The following is a 19,517-nucleotide window of genomic DNA, read 5'->3' as shown; positions in this document are numbered from 1 at the left end:
ATATCTCCGTCTAAACACAAGCCAGTTTGTAATTGCAGCAGTGGAGATTCCCTCCTGCCAGTCACAGGAGTTACTTTCAGGGGTGTTTTTCCTCAGAAGCTGCCTCTGGCAGGGAAGCTGCTGCCAAGTGCTGGGGCAGGTGGAGGCAGAGCAGTGTGGGAGGATGTGAGGAGGAAAAGAAGGAGGTTGTATCTTGAGGTCCAGGTGTGACCAATGCAAATTTTGGGACAGAAAATTAAGACCCAGATGACTCAGCCCACGCTGGTGCCACACAGAGCTACCTAAGTCCTTACCTTGTAGATGCAGGACTTCGCATTCAAGAAAAAGAGCTCGATGGTGGCATTGTCCTTCAGATAGGAGATGCTTTCAATGTAGAACCTAAAAGGGAGAGCAAGAGGGGTGAGGAATGAGAGAGAACTAAAGCAAAATGTGGAAAGGCACTTACTACATGAAAGATGTGGTCAAGAGAGTCATGATGGTTGTATTAAAAATGAACTTCTTTCGCTTTGCTTTGGGGCAGTGAAGGAGGTTTGTGCATACTCCAGGACATGATCAGTCACCACCATCCCAGCCATACCAAAGGAACTGGATCATGAAGTAGATGATCTGGTTTCTAAATAACCCTTTGTTTTGTTTTTAGGCTCAAAATAATCCTTTATTCTGTTTACATGTAAACTTCCCCTTCCTTTGCAATCACATTTTGGCATTTCATCTTCATAGAATCATAGAAAAGACCTCCGAGATCACCAAGTCCAAACCCTGGTCCAACTCCCTTCACTCCTCTACCTATCATAACCATTTCTGTGCTACTAACCTGCGTCTTGTAAAATATTCACTGACAGAAATGTACTTTTGGGTTCCTCTCCTCTCACCTTCAGCTCTGCATAACACAAATTTTATAATAAAGGTTTTTTTACATATTATAGCTGTGGTCACTGAGCGAGCAACTAGCAGTAGTTTCTAACCATGCACGATTTACCAGTTCTATGAGTAGCGATCCTGAGAATGACAGGGAATGAGAATAACCCATTTTTTTTTGAGCTGAGATGACTTCTCAGAACTGAGTAGAAAGCCCAAATCCTCAGTGGCAGAAAGAAACCACGTTTTTGCATTGGCTGATCATCCCAAATAATTGAAAGCCCATGGTATGTATGAATTTAGTCAGTACTCCATGTCCTGCTCTGAAGGACTGATCCTTTGGCAGTGAACTCTGTGAACAGAGTTTTGTCACTGGCCAGTATTAACTCCAGCCCTTAATTCTGCTTTGTGAACTTCTGAGGAAACAAAAGCTCAGGATACTGTCAAGTTACTGACTGATTATTATATACAGGTATGCTGTATGTTCCTGAAGTAAAAGAAAAAATCTGAATAGGTTCAGTAAATGTTAATGGTGAATTTTGCATTTATTCAGTGTTTTAAGTAAGGAAAAATAAATAGATCTGTCTGTCCCCACCGTTTTCTAGTCATCTTTAAGCTGCAGTGCAGTGACAGTGATATTTCTTACATAAATTCCAGTACTATCGTGCCTTGTCAGAAGCAATTAGAATAGGGAAGGTGCCAGGGAAATGATGTCTGCATCAGGGAATTTAAAATAACCAAATTCCTTAGGCATCTGGGTTGACATGTGGGGTTCAGTTACAAAGAAACCTCCCTTCCTGACCCTGCTGTCTGGGAGAGGAGCTGAGAGACCTGCAGATGCTCCTGGGGCTTCACACAAGCACTGGAGGGATTGTCCCCACCGAGCTATTTGCAGAAGCAAGAGCCTCAAATGTAACCTTCTTAGGGGCAAAGGTCAAAGCTGTGTAGTGCTCCTAAGTGTCTTCTGAAGGGTCTTCAAAACACTCTATTTCCTGACAGAACCAACTACTTGCTTACTAGAGTGAGAGAAACATTTTGTTCATCTGCTGAAGGGTTCCTGTATTATTCTTCCTTCTCCCCCTCCAGAAGGTTCAGATGAGAAATAAAAATAAAACCTGAATTAAAAAACCTCAACCCTCCAAATAAACTTCAACAAAACCAACCAAAAAACAAGCACAAGAAAACCCAAACCCCCCAAATCACATCTGAATGCAGGAATGATGAAACACAAAGATTAAACTTTTTTTTCCCCTGGTTTCCACAGTGTTTCACCTCCTGTCCTTGAAAATGCCTCTCCCTTTTTTCTCCATCCAAAATATACTTGGCTTTAGAAATGTAAAAATTCTGCATTAAAACAGGAGCCTTCTTAACTAGATCTGCTCTCTAAGTGCAGCTGGCTTTCCATCTGCTGAATTAATGGAGAATAATGTTATTTTACATATTCTGTGATTCTTGAACAACCTTCTCTGCTTATCACCACTACCAGTGCTCTCTGAGTTATGATGGTAGGAAAACAGGAACATTTAGTCCATTTTGAATCCCAGTGAAGGTTAGCCCTAAAGCTTTTTGTTTCACCAGACCAAACGAGCCCATCCTCACCGTCACTAGAGGGCAATCTTGCATTTCTTAAGGCTGCAAGGAGCTTTCCCAAGGCTTTCCACATGGACACCTACATAGATCATTTTCTGTACAAAATTGAGTCTCTCGGAACACACAATCTGCACATGATACTTCGTCCTTACAAAGAAAACCCAATTCTCAAGCGATCTCCAGAGTGGAGACTGAGCTGGGGAGCTACTGGCTTTCACACACGCACCCAGGCAAATGTGAAACATGTGCACCAGGAAATTGGTGCTACTTAAAAGAAAACAGATTTGCAAAGGGAACTATTACACGATTTTCTGTGTGGCAAGCTCAGAAAACCCGAAATGGAGTAGACTTCCCTGAATTCACAGTTGGTGCTATAACAACAGAAAGGGGAGGGAAAGACACTTGGGTTTTTTTGCACTAATGGTGAATCTGTCGGATCTCCCCCTGTTACCACCTTTTCTAAATACAGTGAAGAAAACTGGACTTTACAATGACCAATGTCAGTGAAAAAGGAGGCAGGCAGAAGCTTCCAGATGCTAAGGCAATGAATTAAGCACAAAAATCTGGGTTAAATTCCCAACTCGGACATAGGTTTCCTTCATGACCTTCAGAAAATCATTTAGCTGCTTGGGCTGTTGTGCTGTGTTTAGAAAATACTCCTCCCTCCTCTGCCCCCTCTGTCTGTTTTGCCTATTAAGCTTATGAGCCCTTTCTTTACTGCATGTTTCAAGACCATCAGTTTTGAGGGGCAACTCTCAGATTTCTGTTGAGGACTCCCCTGAGAGCATCATTCCTCCATGTGGTGTGGAGCTGATGTATCCAGGATATAATGGCTGGGCTAGACAGGGAAAGAGGCAGTACAATGTGTCCAACACCTCCACTACCTACATCTGTTGCAATACACCCAGCAAACAGCTTTGCCTCCAGCAGCTCCTGCAAGAGGTTCCTTGATAGTCAGCAACTGTGGCTGTGAGAAATTAGCTGTCTGCAGGAAGGGGGGGCCAACCCCACCAGACTTGGTGAGTGTAAAAACCAAAGAAATAATTTTTGAGGAAGTTTAAGAGATCAGCCAGTGTTAATCTATTTCTGCATTCCCCCTCCCTCCCCAGACACAGTAACTTATAATTCATCAAGTATATTTTCTAAGCATTAATTAAATAGACCAGTGAATATTACGCTAGATAATGAACACAAAGTGCCTAAATTGGCTGCTCCCTCTCAGCAGCAGGGAAATAATAATGAGTACTGCAGAAGGTGTTGTGGAAGACTTCAGAAGTTTCTGCATCTGAAATGTTTAAGGCTTTTTAGCTGTGAGGACGTCTAGTACTGATCAGATTGCTCTCTATAAAGTGTTGGTTAACTGACAACATGCTCTGAGATCGCTTAAGCCCCTTACTCCTCAATGAATGGCAATTCCCACCATAACCAGCAAAGCACAGGCTCACAATGGCACCTGTGGAAACTCCTGATCCTTGGGTGATGGGAAACTGGTATTACCATAGCTTCTGCCTTGCAGTACAAACAGGCCCACCCACCTCTGACCTGTGGCTTGGAGAAATGCCTGACTGGGTCCTGGACTCACCAGTCTGATTACTTGTTCTTCAGGAGATGGAGAATCCCTGAATGCTGCTGGTGGTCTCATATGCAAGCCCAGTTGTGTGTGTGCAGATGGGCAAATTTAGCAGTGTTGGGAAGGTGTTTGAACACTAGTACTTCCTCCTTGCAGGGGGTATGGGGGACCTCAGGACTCTCCATCACTTGAGCTAGTGGGGTGCTTGAGTGGACAGTGAGAGCAGAAATGAGCAACACTTCCAACTTCCATACAATAAAAGAAACTGTCAAACAAAAACTATTTAGCATTGCCTCTAACACACAGCCCTGGACATATTATCCAGTAGACACCAGGCTCTGAGCAGTCAAGTTGCTGACTGGGCAGGTAAGACTGTGTCATAGCACAAGACCATGTGTTTACTTCCAAGCAGAACCTGCCAAACAGTAAAAGTATTTCTCTGTGATCTTCAACACAATGGCATTTCAAAACAAGACCACAGCAAATGCTTCAGGTATATATCTGTCTTGGGGCAGTGATATCATCCTGCTTCTAATAAATTTGACTCTGGTGGGAACCAGCTAGTCCAAAAGACTTCTATCCCCATCTTTCCCAGCTGGCTGACTCCAGTCTGGTTGGGATGCAGCACAGAGCTGTCAGCAGAGCTTGGGGGCTCTGTCAGTGGACAGCCCCTTGTTTGATTATTACAAAGCAATGGGTAAAGGTGAACATGTCTTTTGCGCCTCGTCCGTCCTGGGGTCTGGCTCATTATCCTTAACCATGTCATTCAGAACCTCAGAGGATAATTTGAAAAATATGAGGCCATTTGCTAACCAGAAAAAGAAAAATCACATGCATCGGTATAATGGACTTAAGTGCAGATGTCATTATGTCCAGTGTCTCATGCTAAATGAGTATTCTGAGCAGCACAGGCTGCACAGCTCCTTTTATGTTCCAGCCTTGTTTGCTAATAGTCACGGCTGCACACTTTTATGTGCTGACACTTAAAGCAGACAATGCTCATGCTAAACAGTTGGCCTGTTAAGTAATCAGTCAGGACTGAAAATCAGCTAAAAAGCTCCATTTACCCCCCTTTCTGCATTAATTTTGGTTTGGATCCTTTATCTCCTGTTCCCTGTGCCTGTTCCATGCTCAGGACCCCCTCACTCAGCACCTGGGATTGGTATGCAGGGATAGGATGCAGCAAGAGAGACCTATGTCAACTTTTACCTCATTGCAGGGAAAGCCACAAAGCTGGAGGTGAATTGCAGCTAACAAAATAAAAAGATGTGGATATTGTTTAATCTGAGCCTGGTCCCTCTCTCTTTCCCACCAGCTGCACTGCACTTTTACCCACTGCCAATCCATTTTCCTTAATGTTTCTGAAATGTTGGCCCACTGAAACCCCTGGAAAGCCATGTATTTTGGGGATATTTGCTCATTCCTCTGCCTCATCTTCTTCATGTATGGAATACTTAGGGATCTGCTTTGGAATATAAAGAGATCAATTCTCTTCCAGGCTGTATATACTGTAAGTCTTTTCAAACTACAAAGTGCTCCAGTATCAACACGGAGAAGGGAAGGAATGAAGGCGCTAAATGCAGGTACATTCCTCCCTGATGTTTGGTTACAGCATCAAGTAAAGGCACTGACCTTAGTACAGTGAGTCCTCTGCCCCTACCCATGTGGGGAACCCGGCCTGTCCAAGCTGTAAAAGCAGCAACGCAGGTCAATATAGTCTGCAAATTGCTCCATCCCTGCAATGTCCTGTGGAGCTCAGCTTGGCTTGAAACAGAAATGCAACTTTGTACAAAAAGATATGTTATTTTTTGTACAAAAGCTGCTGCAGCTCCTCTTGGCTTGGAGTGATGTGGTTATCTGTCCCAAGTGGGAGATGAGAGCAGTGACTGGATCACAGCAGCACATTGCCTTCCTCCCCTCCTCTTCCTCAGTCACCAGGGGAATTGCCCCTCAGTCTCCTGAGTATCAGCACAGCCCTTTTCTGCTCTTTGGTCATTGCCAAGTGTCACATCTTGGCTATTAGAGGCAACTTTCTGGGTGCACTGTCTGGCATAACACCATCCCTCAGTATCTAGAGAACATTTTTCATCTGAAGATTCTGGCCCATTTCAGGAATAGAAATCCCTTCAGCCATTCTATGTGTTGTCAGCAGCCCACAAAGGTATGATTTCCTGGGAAAGCTGGTATAAGCTTCACTCACTGACTCGACCCCTTGTTCAATGCCCTGGTGATGGGACCCCTCATAGCAGACCTTTCTGTTGCTCCACTGACGACAGCACATCACACCCACTGGTGTAAGGTACAAACACATAAATTGCAATGAAAATGGAAATGTCTGCATGACTTTGACCTAGTCAAGGAGTCTGTGTGTAGGCACTGACACAGCTATTGCTGCTTGATCCAAATTAGGTACAAATCCTACACTGATGGCATCCATCATTTCTGTGTGGTACCTATCATGCTGTCTGAATGTTTCCCAAAATTAGACAAGACAATGCTGCCAGCATCAACACATTCAAAATGTGTCTCAAAACAACAAATTTTAAGACTGCTGCTTTTTCTTCCCCCTGGGATGGCTGTACGGAAAGGAAAAACAACTTATCCCCTTCTCTCAACACAGCTCACTTATACAAATACATTCCTAGTTAAGCTGAAAACAGAAATGTTATGGGACTCAAGAGCCAGACTGCTATTAAGATGTGTGTGTAATGGATGGCTTAGCTCAGAGCTGTGTGCTAAGTAGCAGAGCCCCAATAGGTCCCTTTCTCAAGCAAAGGTTGGTTTTCACACATGTAAATCTTCCGACTGGACAGAAGTTTCTCATATCTCTAAAGAGACTCTGAGGAGTAAGCCTCCCCGCAGGCAATTTATTACACCGTCCCCCGGGGTGAACAGAGCAGGGGCCACCCTGGGAAGGCTGCAATAAATTGTCTGCGGGGAGCCTTGTCTTCCAGCACAAACAAGGTCTGAGTGGCTGTATTTATACACTGTGGCTGGCTGGGAGGAGGGGGTTTGCAGGGCTGCCGGCTTTGGGATCTTCCTCCTTAGCGTACACACGGCTGGTGCACACCAACCAGCAAAACACATGCTGTGCAAAGAGATCTGGGTTATGCCACGGACTTTATAGACAGGCAAGCTCAGAGAAACCCCTGAAAGCAGCTTGGTTAGACTGGCTTGATTATACAGGTTTAATATTCTGGGGTTTGTTACTATTTTTACAGCACCCCAGCAGTGCACAGAGATGTAGAGCTACCATGTCAGCAAAAGATGGCTGTCTCCCCTTCTATAAATTCCCTTGTGCACAGAATTTCTGGCTCAGTACTGGTACTGACAGCAGGTGAGGGAGACAGCACAGCTGGAAAGAGCTCCAGGAACAGACAGCAAGCCATGAGAATGTGGATGGAGAATCTCAAGTGCTGAAATATCTCAGGGTAGTTCGTTCAATTGTCCTGGGATGATCAAGCTCCATGGCAAATTGGGGTCCAGCTCTACTCTCCTTGCAGTTCCTTGTGCAGAGGGATCAGCAGCTGACCAGGAAAGAGCAGAGCAATTTGTGTATATGTGATTTTCTCCCAGTAACTTTTCATTAACACATGTAATAAAGCCTTGGATGAGAGCAAATTCTGCCACGTCTCTCCCTCTCTCCTGGCTGTAAATTTGATGTATTTGATAATCTCCTTGTGCTTTTCCCCCCAGTTCCTGCAACCTTTGTCTTGCACCGTGGGGCAGAAGGAGGGCTATCTGCTCCTTCTCTTTCCTCACAGGGGAGAGGCAGGAGCTCATGATTCCTCATTCCCTGCCGGGAGCAAAGTGTTGGAGCACCAGATACCCCTCTCTGATGGGGAAATCTGTGGATGGAGAAACATAGCCGATTACATGTGAGACAAATAAATTGCTCTGGTTAATCTATAATAGAGTTAATCTCTATTCAGCTCCTCTTGCCACTGCAGGCTGCTGTCACCTCCACCCATAAAGTGAAGCAAAGCTGAGTGGATGCGAGTGGCACACACAGTCATGATGTGTTGGGATTGCCACGTGAGTTAGTTGGGGAAGTTGAGAGCAGAATGCTATGAATCTGCACCCCACATGTGTGTCTGGCCTATGTTAGAGGCAGTGATGCATTTCAGTGCCAAGTTCTAAGGTCCATCTAGCCCTATGAACAATCACTGTCTCCCTTCCAGGGTCAACTGTTTCCAAATTGTCTCCTGCTTCTTTCATTTTTAGCATTAGTCCTTTTCTAATGGAATACAGGTTTAAAGATTGGCTATAAAGGAGGGCTGAAAGACTAAAATAGCATAAGGCCTCATTAACAGCTGAAATCTGGTCCAATTCAATTTTGGTAGTCAGGCAAAACCTTGTAGATGGGAAATGCTTCCTCAACCCTGACTGTGCCAACCTGCTCGAAATAATAATTTTAAATTTATGGACCTTGATGCACACAGAGGGATTTATCAGGTGAAAAGAGGTAGCTATGATGTAAATACCTCCATCTGAGCAGGGGTCTGAGGTCAGAGAAAGAGATACAGGTATTTTAGCCTGCTACTTGTTGAATTTCAAGGGAATCACCTCAAATAAATTGGATGAATTGTTCCTGAAAGTGCCTATTTTTTTCCTGTGGTTACACAAGGAGGCTGCACTAATTAGCCCTGACATAGAACTGTCTACCAGGTAAATATCTGAGGTTTGGTGTGGCCAGTCTCATCTCACATCTGTCCCATCTGCCTTGGACCTGGACCCCTGCTGGTGCATACAGAGCTCCGTTCTTTCAGGTTAAAGAGAGCAATGACACCCATGAGCTTTGCACTCTGTGTTTCAGTGTCAGTCTCTCATTTAGGGACACTTTGTTCTGCAGTAACTGTGGTAACCTGGCAAAATCTCTGGCCTCAATATTGAGAGTCCTGAGCCCTCACAGCTCCCATGCTGACTTGAGCCTAGCCAGTGTGTATGAACACATGCCAGATGTTGCTGAACACAGGCATTCCTTTCTGGGAGTACTGCTGGGCCATAGATACAAACTCTGCCCCACGGTGTATTTGACTATTGAGGATTTATTTCACATTTTGTTCCATGCGTTTCTGAAAGAAAAGCCTTTCCACATGAGAGATACTCTGATTTAGTGTGACGACTTCTGCAGTGAGTTGTCACTGTTTAGCTGGTGGAGCTACCCTGAGAACAAATATATTAATTCCTGGGAAAAGATCCACCAGTGGAGTGAATTTTATTTGCTAATATTGTTCATATAAATTAACAGCATGACAAACACTCAGAAGATAAAGAGATTAGACCCATGCTGGTGGTTTTCTTGGTAAGGATTGCTAATCTCACAAGGCCATTGTTTGAGGATGAGAACTCACTGCAGAGCCAGGCCAATTTTGCTTTCCACGAACAAACAGTGTGTTTATGCTTTGCCCCTCTCTCACCTCAGTTTTACACAAAGGGAGCAACTTTACCTTCCTTCTGTATGTGTGAGTCTGAGCAAAATGCTTCCTTCCCTGCCGAAAGTATAACAACCTTTATCTGAACCCCTGCTAGCTCTGTTTACCTCTGATCTCTTTGACGCCTGGGTCTACATGCTGTGCTTAGGGGTTCCTGCCTTTTACCAGACAGCTCTCTGTTCTCTTCTGCTCTCAAAACACCTCTGTAAAGTCAATTAATCAAGCAACCCCTCTTTCCTTTATCCCCATCCTTTGCTTCTCCTGAACTTCAGTGGTGACTCTCATCTGACTTGGCTTACCTGCACTGTAAAACGCTCCACAGCAGGGAATGAATTTCACCAACAACCAAGTGGCCAGGGCTATAGAAAGCCACCCAGGGAAGCTAATTCTAAGGTGAGAACTAATATCACTCCCACCCTGTTGCCAGAGATCCCACTCCCCCTGCAAGACACATAGTACTCCCTCCTGCTTTCACGTGTGGCTGTAAAGTTATGTAAACAGATGTTAGTGGAGTCTTACAAAATAATATCGCACAATAGCCATGGGGCAGTTCACAGCTGCCCAAGAGTTCTGATTGCTGCCTAGATTACTATGTTGTTCTCCGTGGAAAGCTTCCAGAGAAACACTGCATGACAACCTGAAGACAGGGAGGCTTCAGTAGCTGTGTAAATGTACAAGGGCAGAAGCAATTTCTTACAAAGTAGTGCTAAAAACATCCTTCTAAAATCCTCCTTCTTTGACAGAGTGCTGTGAAATTTTTGGTCTTTGACTACAGAAGAGAGTAAAGACACTGGAGATCCGTGTTCAACAATGTCAAACCCCAAGGAAATGTGTGTCAAAAGACAAAGCCTCAACAGTGCTGCAGAGATTTTAAAAAAGGGAGGAGAATTTCACACTGCAAAGCTTGTGAAACTTACTATTTTCAGCACGGTTCTTCCAAGAAGCCTTTTCCTAAGAAGGCAGGCTTCCCTTTAAATGTACTTTTAGAGCAAGCTAAAATCTGTGGCATCTTCAGTGGGCATGCTGCCCATCAACATTGCTGCAAGAATGTTGAGGGTAAAAGCAATCTGATGTTCACACAAAAAAGCTGAAAATGTAGCTTCTCTTCTTCACAAACTACCATTTACTGTTCTTGCCTGAGGCTCCATCTCTTCAGTAGTTACACAGTGTGATTGAATTGTACATTTACTTCGAATAAAGGGAAAAACCCCACACCATTACTAAATCCCAATGCAGTAAACAGATTTCTGTGTCATGAGCATCTGGCATATCCAGTTACTTCTATTACTATTTCCCCAATTAGGATGCCCGGCACCAACCTAAGCTTTGTCAGCTGAAATTCTTGGGAGGGGTAATGCAAGAAGGTATCTACAAACACAGGCAAGCCCTCACCAATGATACAGTAGATGTCATGGGCATCCAGTCTCTTAGAAATTAACACATTGTAATCTGCTTTCTAGCAGGGGAGAGGGAGTATTTTGTTTATGGTATGTTTATGGAGAGCTCTGCTAACTGCCACTCACCTCCAGATTATGAAAATAAAACCCCATCTATGGGTGAGTCTCTTCACAACCTTCCCTTCAGCCCTTGCTTTAGTTCCCAAGCCAGAATTCAAACCACTGGGTAACAGGTATGTGGGGCCTTTCCAATTTCAGTCACCTGGCTGGAGTTGGTTTCTTCAACTGCCTTCTGCTCAGATCAGATTTGGGGGTGAATGCTTTATGTGCTGGGAAACTTTTTCAACTTCTGCCAGAGTCTGACATCCACAGGGGAAATAAGCAGTAGAAAAGCCATGGTAAGTTAATGCCCATTCCTAACTCTTGAGGCACCTGGCATTCTACTCCAATCCAAATCACAACTCAGTGTGACAATCCACTCATTACTGCCACCAGTAAGAGGACAAACCCAGAGTCAGTCTGGTTTTCACACACACACTTTTCAGACACCAAGCTGATTTTTTTCACTACAGATTGCAATTCCAGAACAGGAGAGGTCACTCATTCACAAATGGTTACATGGATCCATATACTAGGATGTCTCTTGGCTAAGATCCTGCTAGAATCACTGGTCTCCACTGTGTTGCCAACTTTCATAAAACAATACAGATGGCAGTATTTATGCTTGTTGAGAGGTCTTTGAAATGAATACGAGAGAGGCTCAATAGCACTGGCTTTCACACATTTAATAGTTCCACTCCTAAAATCTGCAGTCAGCTCTTGCTCAGCCAGAGCTTTCCCTGCTTTCCATGGGATCCCTGTCCTAGCACAGACTCCTCAGTTTGGCCCCTAAACAAGATGTTTGATAACAGAGTTGATATGTTCTTAATGAGCATCAACATTTTTGTTACTCCTAAGCACAGGTGGATCTGGATCTTGTACACTGGAGATGTTCAGCTCTGATCTACCCTTATGGTTTGAAGCACTCAAAATTTAGACTAAACTATTCCCTTGGGAGAAAGAAGGCAAATTCTGGACTCATGAGGCCATCCACTAAATATGGGGATGTAACAGAAGAAAGAGTCTCTTCTCTTGAGAAGCTTCCCTTGTAATGGAAGTTAAATGAATGATGATCACTTTGTGAGTTACAAAAAGGCTTCACTCAGGGGAAGAAACTGAAAAGTAGGTCTCCATTTTTTGTGGGGGAACTATGGAATGAATGAGAGTGATGTCAGATGTAATATAACACTGGAGTGGAAAGCCTAACAGAAAAAGACACAGTAACGCTGCACTGGTTAGCTCTAGACATGAGCTATCCATTAAAAGTAAGTCAAAACCCTCAACTTAATTTTGTACATATGCCATCCCAGCCCTTGGCCTCTCTCTGGGCATTTCAAAGCTGCAAGAGCAAATTTGTCTTCTCAGAAAATATTCCCCTTGGAGGCAAAGACGCTGTGTGCACAGGAGTACTGGCAGTTTCCAGCAGCTTCCAAACACTAACAGTTCCTTGTAAAAATCCCAGATGAAGTTTGAAGCTCTCAAATGACAATAATCTTCATTAAAACCTTTCTAGTCTGGTCCAGCCATGAAGATGCCAATTGGCTGCCAGAAAATGCCATAATTTGCTATTTGTGCATATTTCACTGTAGCATTGAGTTCAGAAGGCGAATACGGCAGAGCTGTAGAGGGATTAATTTGGTCCCTGACAGAACGCACACCCTGGGCACAATCCAGAGGAAAGGGATGGCTTGCTGGTGAGGAAGCAAGCATTTTCCCTCCAGGTTGCTGGCTCAAGTGAGTTATCCTGGCAGAAAGAGGGTTTTGTTCTTCAGCCCTACCCAGCTTGGACTTTCCAGTTCAAAGCCCACAGATAAAAGTGTAAAGACATAACATCTGATCTCATCCTCATACAGCATTTCTCTGTGGGAAACGCCGGGTGTTAGTGTGGCTACTACTTGTTTACACTTGTGTGAGAAGAGTTTTCAAAGGCAAATAGCTCAAAAGAAACCTATGCAGAGGTGTATGTTTGTCCACAGGTGTTTCTACAGCATGAGAAACTGACAGCCTCATTTTCAGGTCTCCAGGGAACAGGTTGTCCATAGCTGTATCCCGTGGGAAGGGCTCACCATCACACACTTACCTGACACAAAAGTACAAAACAACCGGTCCTGACTTTTTGGGGAAGTCATGTTCCAGCACCCGTCGGTCCAGCTGAAGCCAGTTCAAGTGTCCCCTGGCAAGAGAAGAGACAGTTTTGAGCCTGGTACCAAAGAGGTTTCTCACTCCTCATAGCAATGAGGTCTAAGGTGTTACACAATATGAGCTGAAGCACCTGCTATTTGCCCTGGACTATTGCATGATATTTGAAAAACACACAGTAAATGTTTGAGGAGTGGAGGCGATATCATCCTGGCAGTGTTTCAGTTTGGGAATCGAACTGCTAAAGTTCAATCTGTCAGGGTGAAAGCTGGCAGCACTGAGCAGGCAGGACAGCCCAAAATGTTATAAGCTTCACCTTTTTATTACAAGTCTCTGGAGCAGTTGTATCATTAAAAGTCTGTCAAGATTTTCATCAGAAACCCTTATGGTTAAGAGTTTCCACGACGCCTGCAGTATTTCACTCAAGGCTAAACCTGACTCTACAGACTCAGACAGTTTATTTACCACCCACATGCTTGAAATAGCCTCTCTAGGTTTGCCCAGCCCTCATTTTTCCTTCTTCAGAGAGCTCTTGAAAAACAGCTGCTCCATGAAGCGTTCCAGCTCCAATTACCACATGCTGCTTTTCTTATGCCTAGATGGTACCTGTCGTTGTTATTTGCTCCTGTAATTTATCCATTTGTGCCTTGATGCTGGAAGCTTTCCTGGGCAGGAGTTCTGTTCTTTGTCACGTTCTCCACATTGTAGAGCGCTGTGTGTGTGTGAGAGGGACTTTATGAATACCATTATTTGTATTACAGGGGCATCTCACTCCCCAGCTGAGATAAAGGCCTTGTTAAATTAGGCACTATGGAAACACCTAGGGTAAAATTCAGGCCCCACTGGAGCTGGCCAGAAATCTGCCATTGCCTTCAGCGATGCTAGGGCTGCATCCTGTGAGCTTTTTGCTATTTATTTCAGTCAGACCAGATTTCACCCAGAGGGAGAGGCAGCCTTTGCCTTCAGCACTCTGCTGTCTAGACGAGCAAGGAGCAAGAGAATTGAAGTGATTTGGGGGAGAATCTTGCAGCAAATACAGCAGGAAATGGAACTCAGATGTCCTGAGCTTTATTTCAGTGCCTATTCACCAGCTCATGCTAATCCTCAAGAATAATTCTTCATTCCACTGAAAATGAAAAAAAAAGGAGCTTGGTTTTCAAAAAACCCATTAAATTAACTTCTAGAATTGCCAAAAGCCTTAGCAATATACCCTGTCAGCAAACACACTCAGCTTTCACAGGGGTCTGCCCATTCCTTCTTAGCAGCGTGTGAGCTTTGGGCAACTGAGAAGACCCTTTGAAAAGTAAGGAATGACAGCTCTGTGGTATTGCAACTGGATTTACAGCTCCCCCACTGCATCTTTCCTAGAAAAATAACTAAAGGAGAAAGTAGCAGTTTCAGGAGGCTTTGAATTTGGGTACAGTTGGAATTTCTGTACTGCTGCCCTGGCTTACGCAGGTGCAGAAATGGATGGGCAGCTCAGGGGACCTTCCCACCCAGGCAGCTCCAGGTTGCCATGGAGACCAGGTGGGACATCATGTGTGCTCACCTCAGCAGAGCACGCTGCTTTGCACTCACCACTGCCGTGGGTTCATGATCAGACATCTATAAAGGAGTGCCCCAGTTCTGCCATATAGGAGTCAGGTGTTTAGTTTAAGCAGCCTTTGTATCTGTTTTGCAAGAGTACTGAGTTTCAGCGAGGTACAAATAATACATATGGAGTCAGGGACTTTTCAAACTCATCTTGGACACCTTTTGGTGTACAAAAGGATCAAAGCCTATTTTATCCCCTGTTCCAGATATCTGTGTGTTTCTTTCCAAGATATTTTAAATTTTAGACAGTTTTTTTCTCTAGATGAAGTTTTTAAATAAGTTTTTTTCTCTATTTTTCCCCCTAGATAAAGGGAAGCCTGAACTGTGTTTTAGAGGCACAGACTTGGTAGCAGCCTGCCTACTGGAAGGGGGTGATATAATAAGACTTTCAAGCCCAACAGGTCACTTATGTCTCTATTGCAGTTCATGGGCTGACAGCAAGTCTGCCCAGCCTGTGACAGTGCTGGGATCAGGGTGAGGATGGCCATGCTAACTGGGCAGGGTGTAGGGTCTAACTGGTTTGGCTCTAAGCAGGCTCTAAGCACAGCTGGCATTCGGCACAATGGGGTCTCCTTCCATCATTTCTGCTGCTGGGTTCAGCTGCCCAGTGCTAGTGTGGGATTCTTGCATCATTCCATGTTGTTCACTACAGATGTGTACTTTAACAAGATTTGGTTTTTAGAAGACAGATGTTCCAGACTGTTAGAAATTAAGCCCCATTGAAAGATTCTAAACCTGGACACCCCAATATCAGATGTAATCAGTCCTTTTCCCTATTCTTTTTGTCCTGAACTGGTGTTATGTTTCTTTTAACAGGACTCAGGAAGGCTGAAATTACCTCTGAAGGCCTCAGTACACATGACAATTGAAACTAGCCATGTTCACTCATTCCCAGCCCAAGTACAACCTGAGCATTGAACCACAGTACAAAACACTGTCAGAGGAAGGAAAAGCCATGCTAAGCCTGACATCCTATCCTGAACCTGTCCAGTTCCATTTGTATCACCAACACAGCAGCCACCAGCAGCTGATGGTGTTACACACCAGTTCCCACCGAGGCCAAGTTGTTGACAATGGACTTACTGTCTATCTCTATATTTATTCAACAGCTATGTCTGGGTTTGCCTAACATGCACAAGGAATGGTTGAGAAGCCATGGTGCACACCACAATAAATCACTTCAAGGTATTTCTTATTTTGAAAAGACTTTTCATTCTCACTGCATTTTAACTTGAGAAACTGGCTGATATAATCAGTACAAAATGACTACATGCATATATGTATGCATACCAGGTTACACATTTATGTCCCACACGTACACAGTTCTGTGCACTGAATAACACATTTAATTGCCAGAGTTTTTAGGTTGAAGAGTTTCATTACTCTCATCTGCATGGAGCTTAAATCCAAAGCTCCTTCAGAGGAGGAAGGTCACTTAAATCCCTGCCAGGAGCTAACTGCTCACTGTACTCAATTACTACTTACAACCTTTCATCGCTGAGGGCTTCTGCACTGCACACTGTCACCTAACTCCTTGTTTCCAAGAGTGCATGTGTGGCACGTAGAGAGCAGCAGCAGTGAATAGTCACTGGCATCTCCTTGTGAATGTGGTCTATCAGGGAGCCAAACTCCGATGCCGTTACACCACAAAACGCTTTGCTCTGGAAGCTGTCTTCCTGTTGTCAGCAGAACTATTCACAGAGCACAATCCCATGTAAGACAGAGAAAAGTATGGGCATATAACCCCAGGCATGTAGTAATCCTGACAGTTTTCATGGACCAATTTAGGCAGCTTGCACTGGGATCCCATTCATAAGTCCTTATGTCTAGCTGGATTTCTGTCACAGTTCAATTTAGAGACACAGAGTAGCTTTGTTTCATTATCACCACTGACTTGTTCATTTGGGTACTTATATCAGTATATTCACAAATAATGGTGCAGTTTTGGGGGTCCTATAAGGTGGTCAAATATTGGAAGCCAGATCATTTTCTTCTATTGGTTGTACTCATGTGGCAGTTAAATTGGTGCGTCAATAATAGCCACATAATCGCTTTTAGGGAAAGAAATTGGGTCCATTTAGTTTACAGACTGAGTATGGATTTTGGTGCTCAGGGTCCATATTGTCAATTGTGTGCAGTAGTTCTGTTTTCTTTTATCAGTAAAGTGTGGTGCATCAATGAGTACTTTGCCTCCAGGTGGTTCTGTTTATAGTTTTACTGGTTAGTGTCCAGTTTTCTGAGAAGTGGATCCACATTGATTTGTGTTAGAAAGGTATTTGGACCAATAAACAAACTCACCACCTTCAGTGTCAAACTCATGCTAAATTGAGTGGACATTGAGAAAGACCAATTCACATGATAGGAACCAAATAAACTATTTTACAGTTTCATCAATCATGACAGAAACAAAAAACCCTTTAAGCTTACAAATATTCTCAATTAAGAAATAGTTTTGAAGGGGCTGACAAGCTCAAGTAGCTGTATGAGTTGAACTATGCAGATTTTGGAAAAGAGTGGACTTGGTGATAAAAGAACTGGTCCAGGGACAGAGCAGGATGTTACTCTGAGTGCTGCATCCTCCATTCAACCAGCTGTTCAACCAGAATGTGTGACACCTGTTCCCTCATTTTGACTCTGCCCCATGGCTGGAGGGTGGATATAGGCTTCTCCCCAGTTCCCAGGGATGAGAGAGTATCCAGGGAAGGGTGGTATGCTGCTGTCCCCTTGCCATCCCCTTGGCTATCCCCTTGGCTATACCGTGCTGCACTGAGCAAGGGCACCCTCTATCATTGCCTTATCATGTTACTACAGTCTCGAGCACTGGGGGTCTCAATGCCTTTCAGTTTTTATCCTATGTATTAATCAGCTGAAGAAGCTGTTCTGCAGGTTCTCCTCTGGTGAGGGAGCAAAAGGGTTTAAGTCAGCCTTTGGTTGGACCCACAGAGAGGGGGAGCTGAGGGATGCAAAAATTGGTAACTTTCCATGGAGCAGGTGACTCACATCTAAGGACAAGTAAAGGATGTGGAAAACCTGCCCATGGCCCAGACGGCAAGTCTGCAGTGAACAGAAGGGTAATCCTGATCACTTGCTCTCAGTGAATGCCAGAGGGGCTGATGCCAAGGAAAAGGGCACTTAGCAGAGATTCATAACCAGCTGAACTAAAAAAAAAGCTCTTTCCCCACTCCTTTTCCATTTTAATCAACCAGCATATTGCTCTTCTGGCTTCCTGTGAAGCTTGGCCCCACATACTGTACAGGGACACCCTTTTGACCTGTGCTCTCCTGCAGTTAATGGTTCACCATAAAGCGTTTCTATAATCATTAAAATACGAGGCGTTATTCTCCCCTCCATAATAGTCTGACAATCTAATTTTAGTCACGCTGAATGCAGTAATGACCCTATATTATCACAAGAAACTATTAAGTTGCCAACGCAAAGGTTGTTCCTATTGATTTTCTTCTAAGGTTGTCATGATAGAGCACAACTAATGAATGGAAATCCCCAGCCCAAATAATTTCTAAATAAATTACTCTCATAGAGCTTTTACTCTTAAATAGAATTGATTTAATACTTTAGTGGCTTTTCTTCTTTCTAAACTTGCAATTTAGCTAACCCCAGACTACATTTATGAACCAAGCTTGTTCTCTTTTAGCTGGTTATGAGTTCCCTTCAAGTAAGGTACATAGAAACTTACTGGAGAGTGAAGAGAATGAAGTCCCTAAGGGCCTGTGTTACAGAATTAAAGAGTTTCTTTTACATGCCTTGTCTGTATCTGCTAAAGGGCAGTGTTAGGTGTCCTGCAAATACAAATTAAGAGACTATTTTTACTTCTTTTTGAAGAAGATTTTTTGAATTTCCATTTCATATTGCAGGTTAAGATCTGTGGTACAGATAGCCCAGTTTATTTTCTCAAGTTGACATGGGACATCTATTTCCAAGACCCTGTTGAAGGCCCCAGGGTTATTCTTTTGGCTGTACTCAGTCAAATAAAACAATTGGTGTTTGTGACAACTCTATTCAAAGCATTTTACAATTGAAGAGGAAATACGTTTGTCAAGGTAATTTTCACAGCACTGAAGAAGCCTCAGTGCAAATGTCAGAGTCACTGTGGGACAGCAGAAGGGCTGCAGACCAGCTTAAGATCAGCTTGAACTCACTGGCTTGTTGCTGGGTTGTTTCTTTGATTTAATGGGGGTGTTACCAAAACTTTCACATGGGCGGGATGAGAATCTCCTAAAATGCACCCTGCTCCAGGCTCTGAAGGTGACCGAGAGAGTGGATGCCATTTCCTAACCCTCTGAAATCCTGCCTGGACAGCACATCTCCATCTGCATCCACTGTGTATCTTTGAGTTCTGCCTCGACAACCTCTACCAGCTTCTTGTGCTTCCTCCCATCACTAACTCAGATCTTTGCTCACACTGTTCAGAGTTAAACCTGGAGGCCCCAAGGGAGGCTGCTCTCTCTCTGATTGCTGATACCTCCTCATTAGCTTCCTTTGCACTTCCAGGGAAGCCCTGCGCCCGCACATCTGAACTGAGAGCTGGGACTTGCTCAGCTGCTCTCTGCTTACAGTCTGACTTGTGTCTTGTTTCTCACCTGTGTTGATAGGACTGTTGAAGGAACATTTTCACCTTCTAGTGTGCTTTGGCTTCCTTGCATGATTTTCCTGCACCCCTCAGACAGCACCTACTGAGTAAATTGCTCTCTCCTTCAAGAAGTAAGACTGTGGTTAAGAGCGATTTCCTCCTCCTGATTCCTAAATGGCCAGTGCCTCCTGTTTCTCCTTGGAGGATCAGTCTCATTAATTTGTGTTGCATTAAGAGATCTCCAACAG

The 19,517-nt window shown here is 44.0% G+C and overlaps 1 protein-coding gene across 8 annotated transcripts in view; it reads right to left on the bottom strand.

Annotated features, from left to right (window-relative positions):
* Positions 1 to 19,517, bottom strand: part of FRMD4A (FERM domain containing 4A) — a 371,927-nt gene that overhangs the window by 75,908 nt on the left and 276,502 nt on the right. For all 8 annotated transcript variants that reach the window (XM_071552779.1, XM_071552782.1, XM_071552780.1 and 5 more), the window contains 2 exons: positions 13,030 to 13,122; positions 294 to 378 (listed from right to left, as the gene is read on the bottom strand). In XM_071552779.1, coding sequence (XP_071408880.1) covers positions 294 to 378; positions 13,030 to 13,122 — 178 coding nt within the window. The remainder of the gene's footprint in view (positions 1 to 293; positions 379 to 13,029; positions 13,123 to 19,517) is intronic.

This window comes from Pithys albifrons, chromosome 3, assembly GCF_047495875.1.
Source record: "Pithys albifrons albifrons isolate INPA30051 chromosome 3, PitAlb_v1, whole genome shotgun sequence".
NCBI lineage: Eukaryota > Metazoa > Chordata > Aves > Passeriformes > Thamnophilidae > Pithys > Pithys albifrons.
The sequence above is the reverse complement of the archived record's forward strand: the minus strand, read 5'-3'. Positions and strand labels throughout refer to the sequence as shown.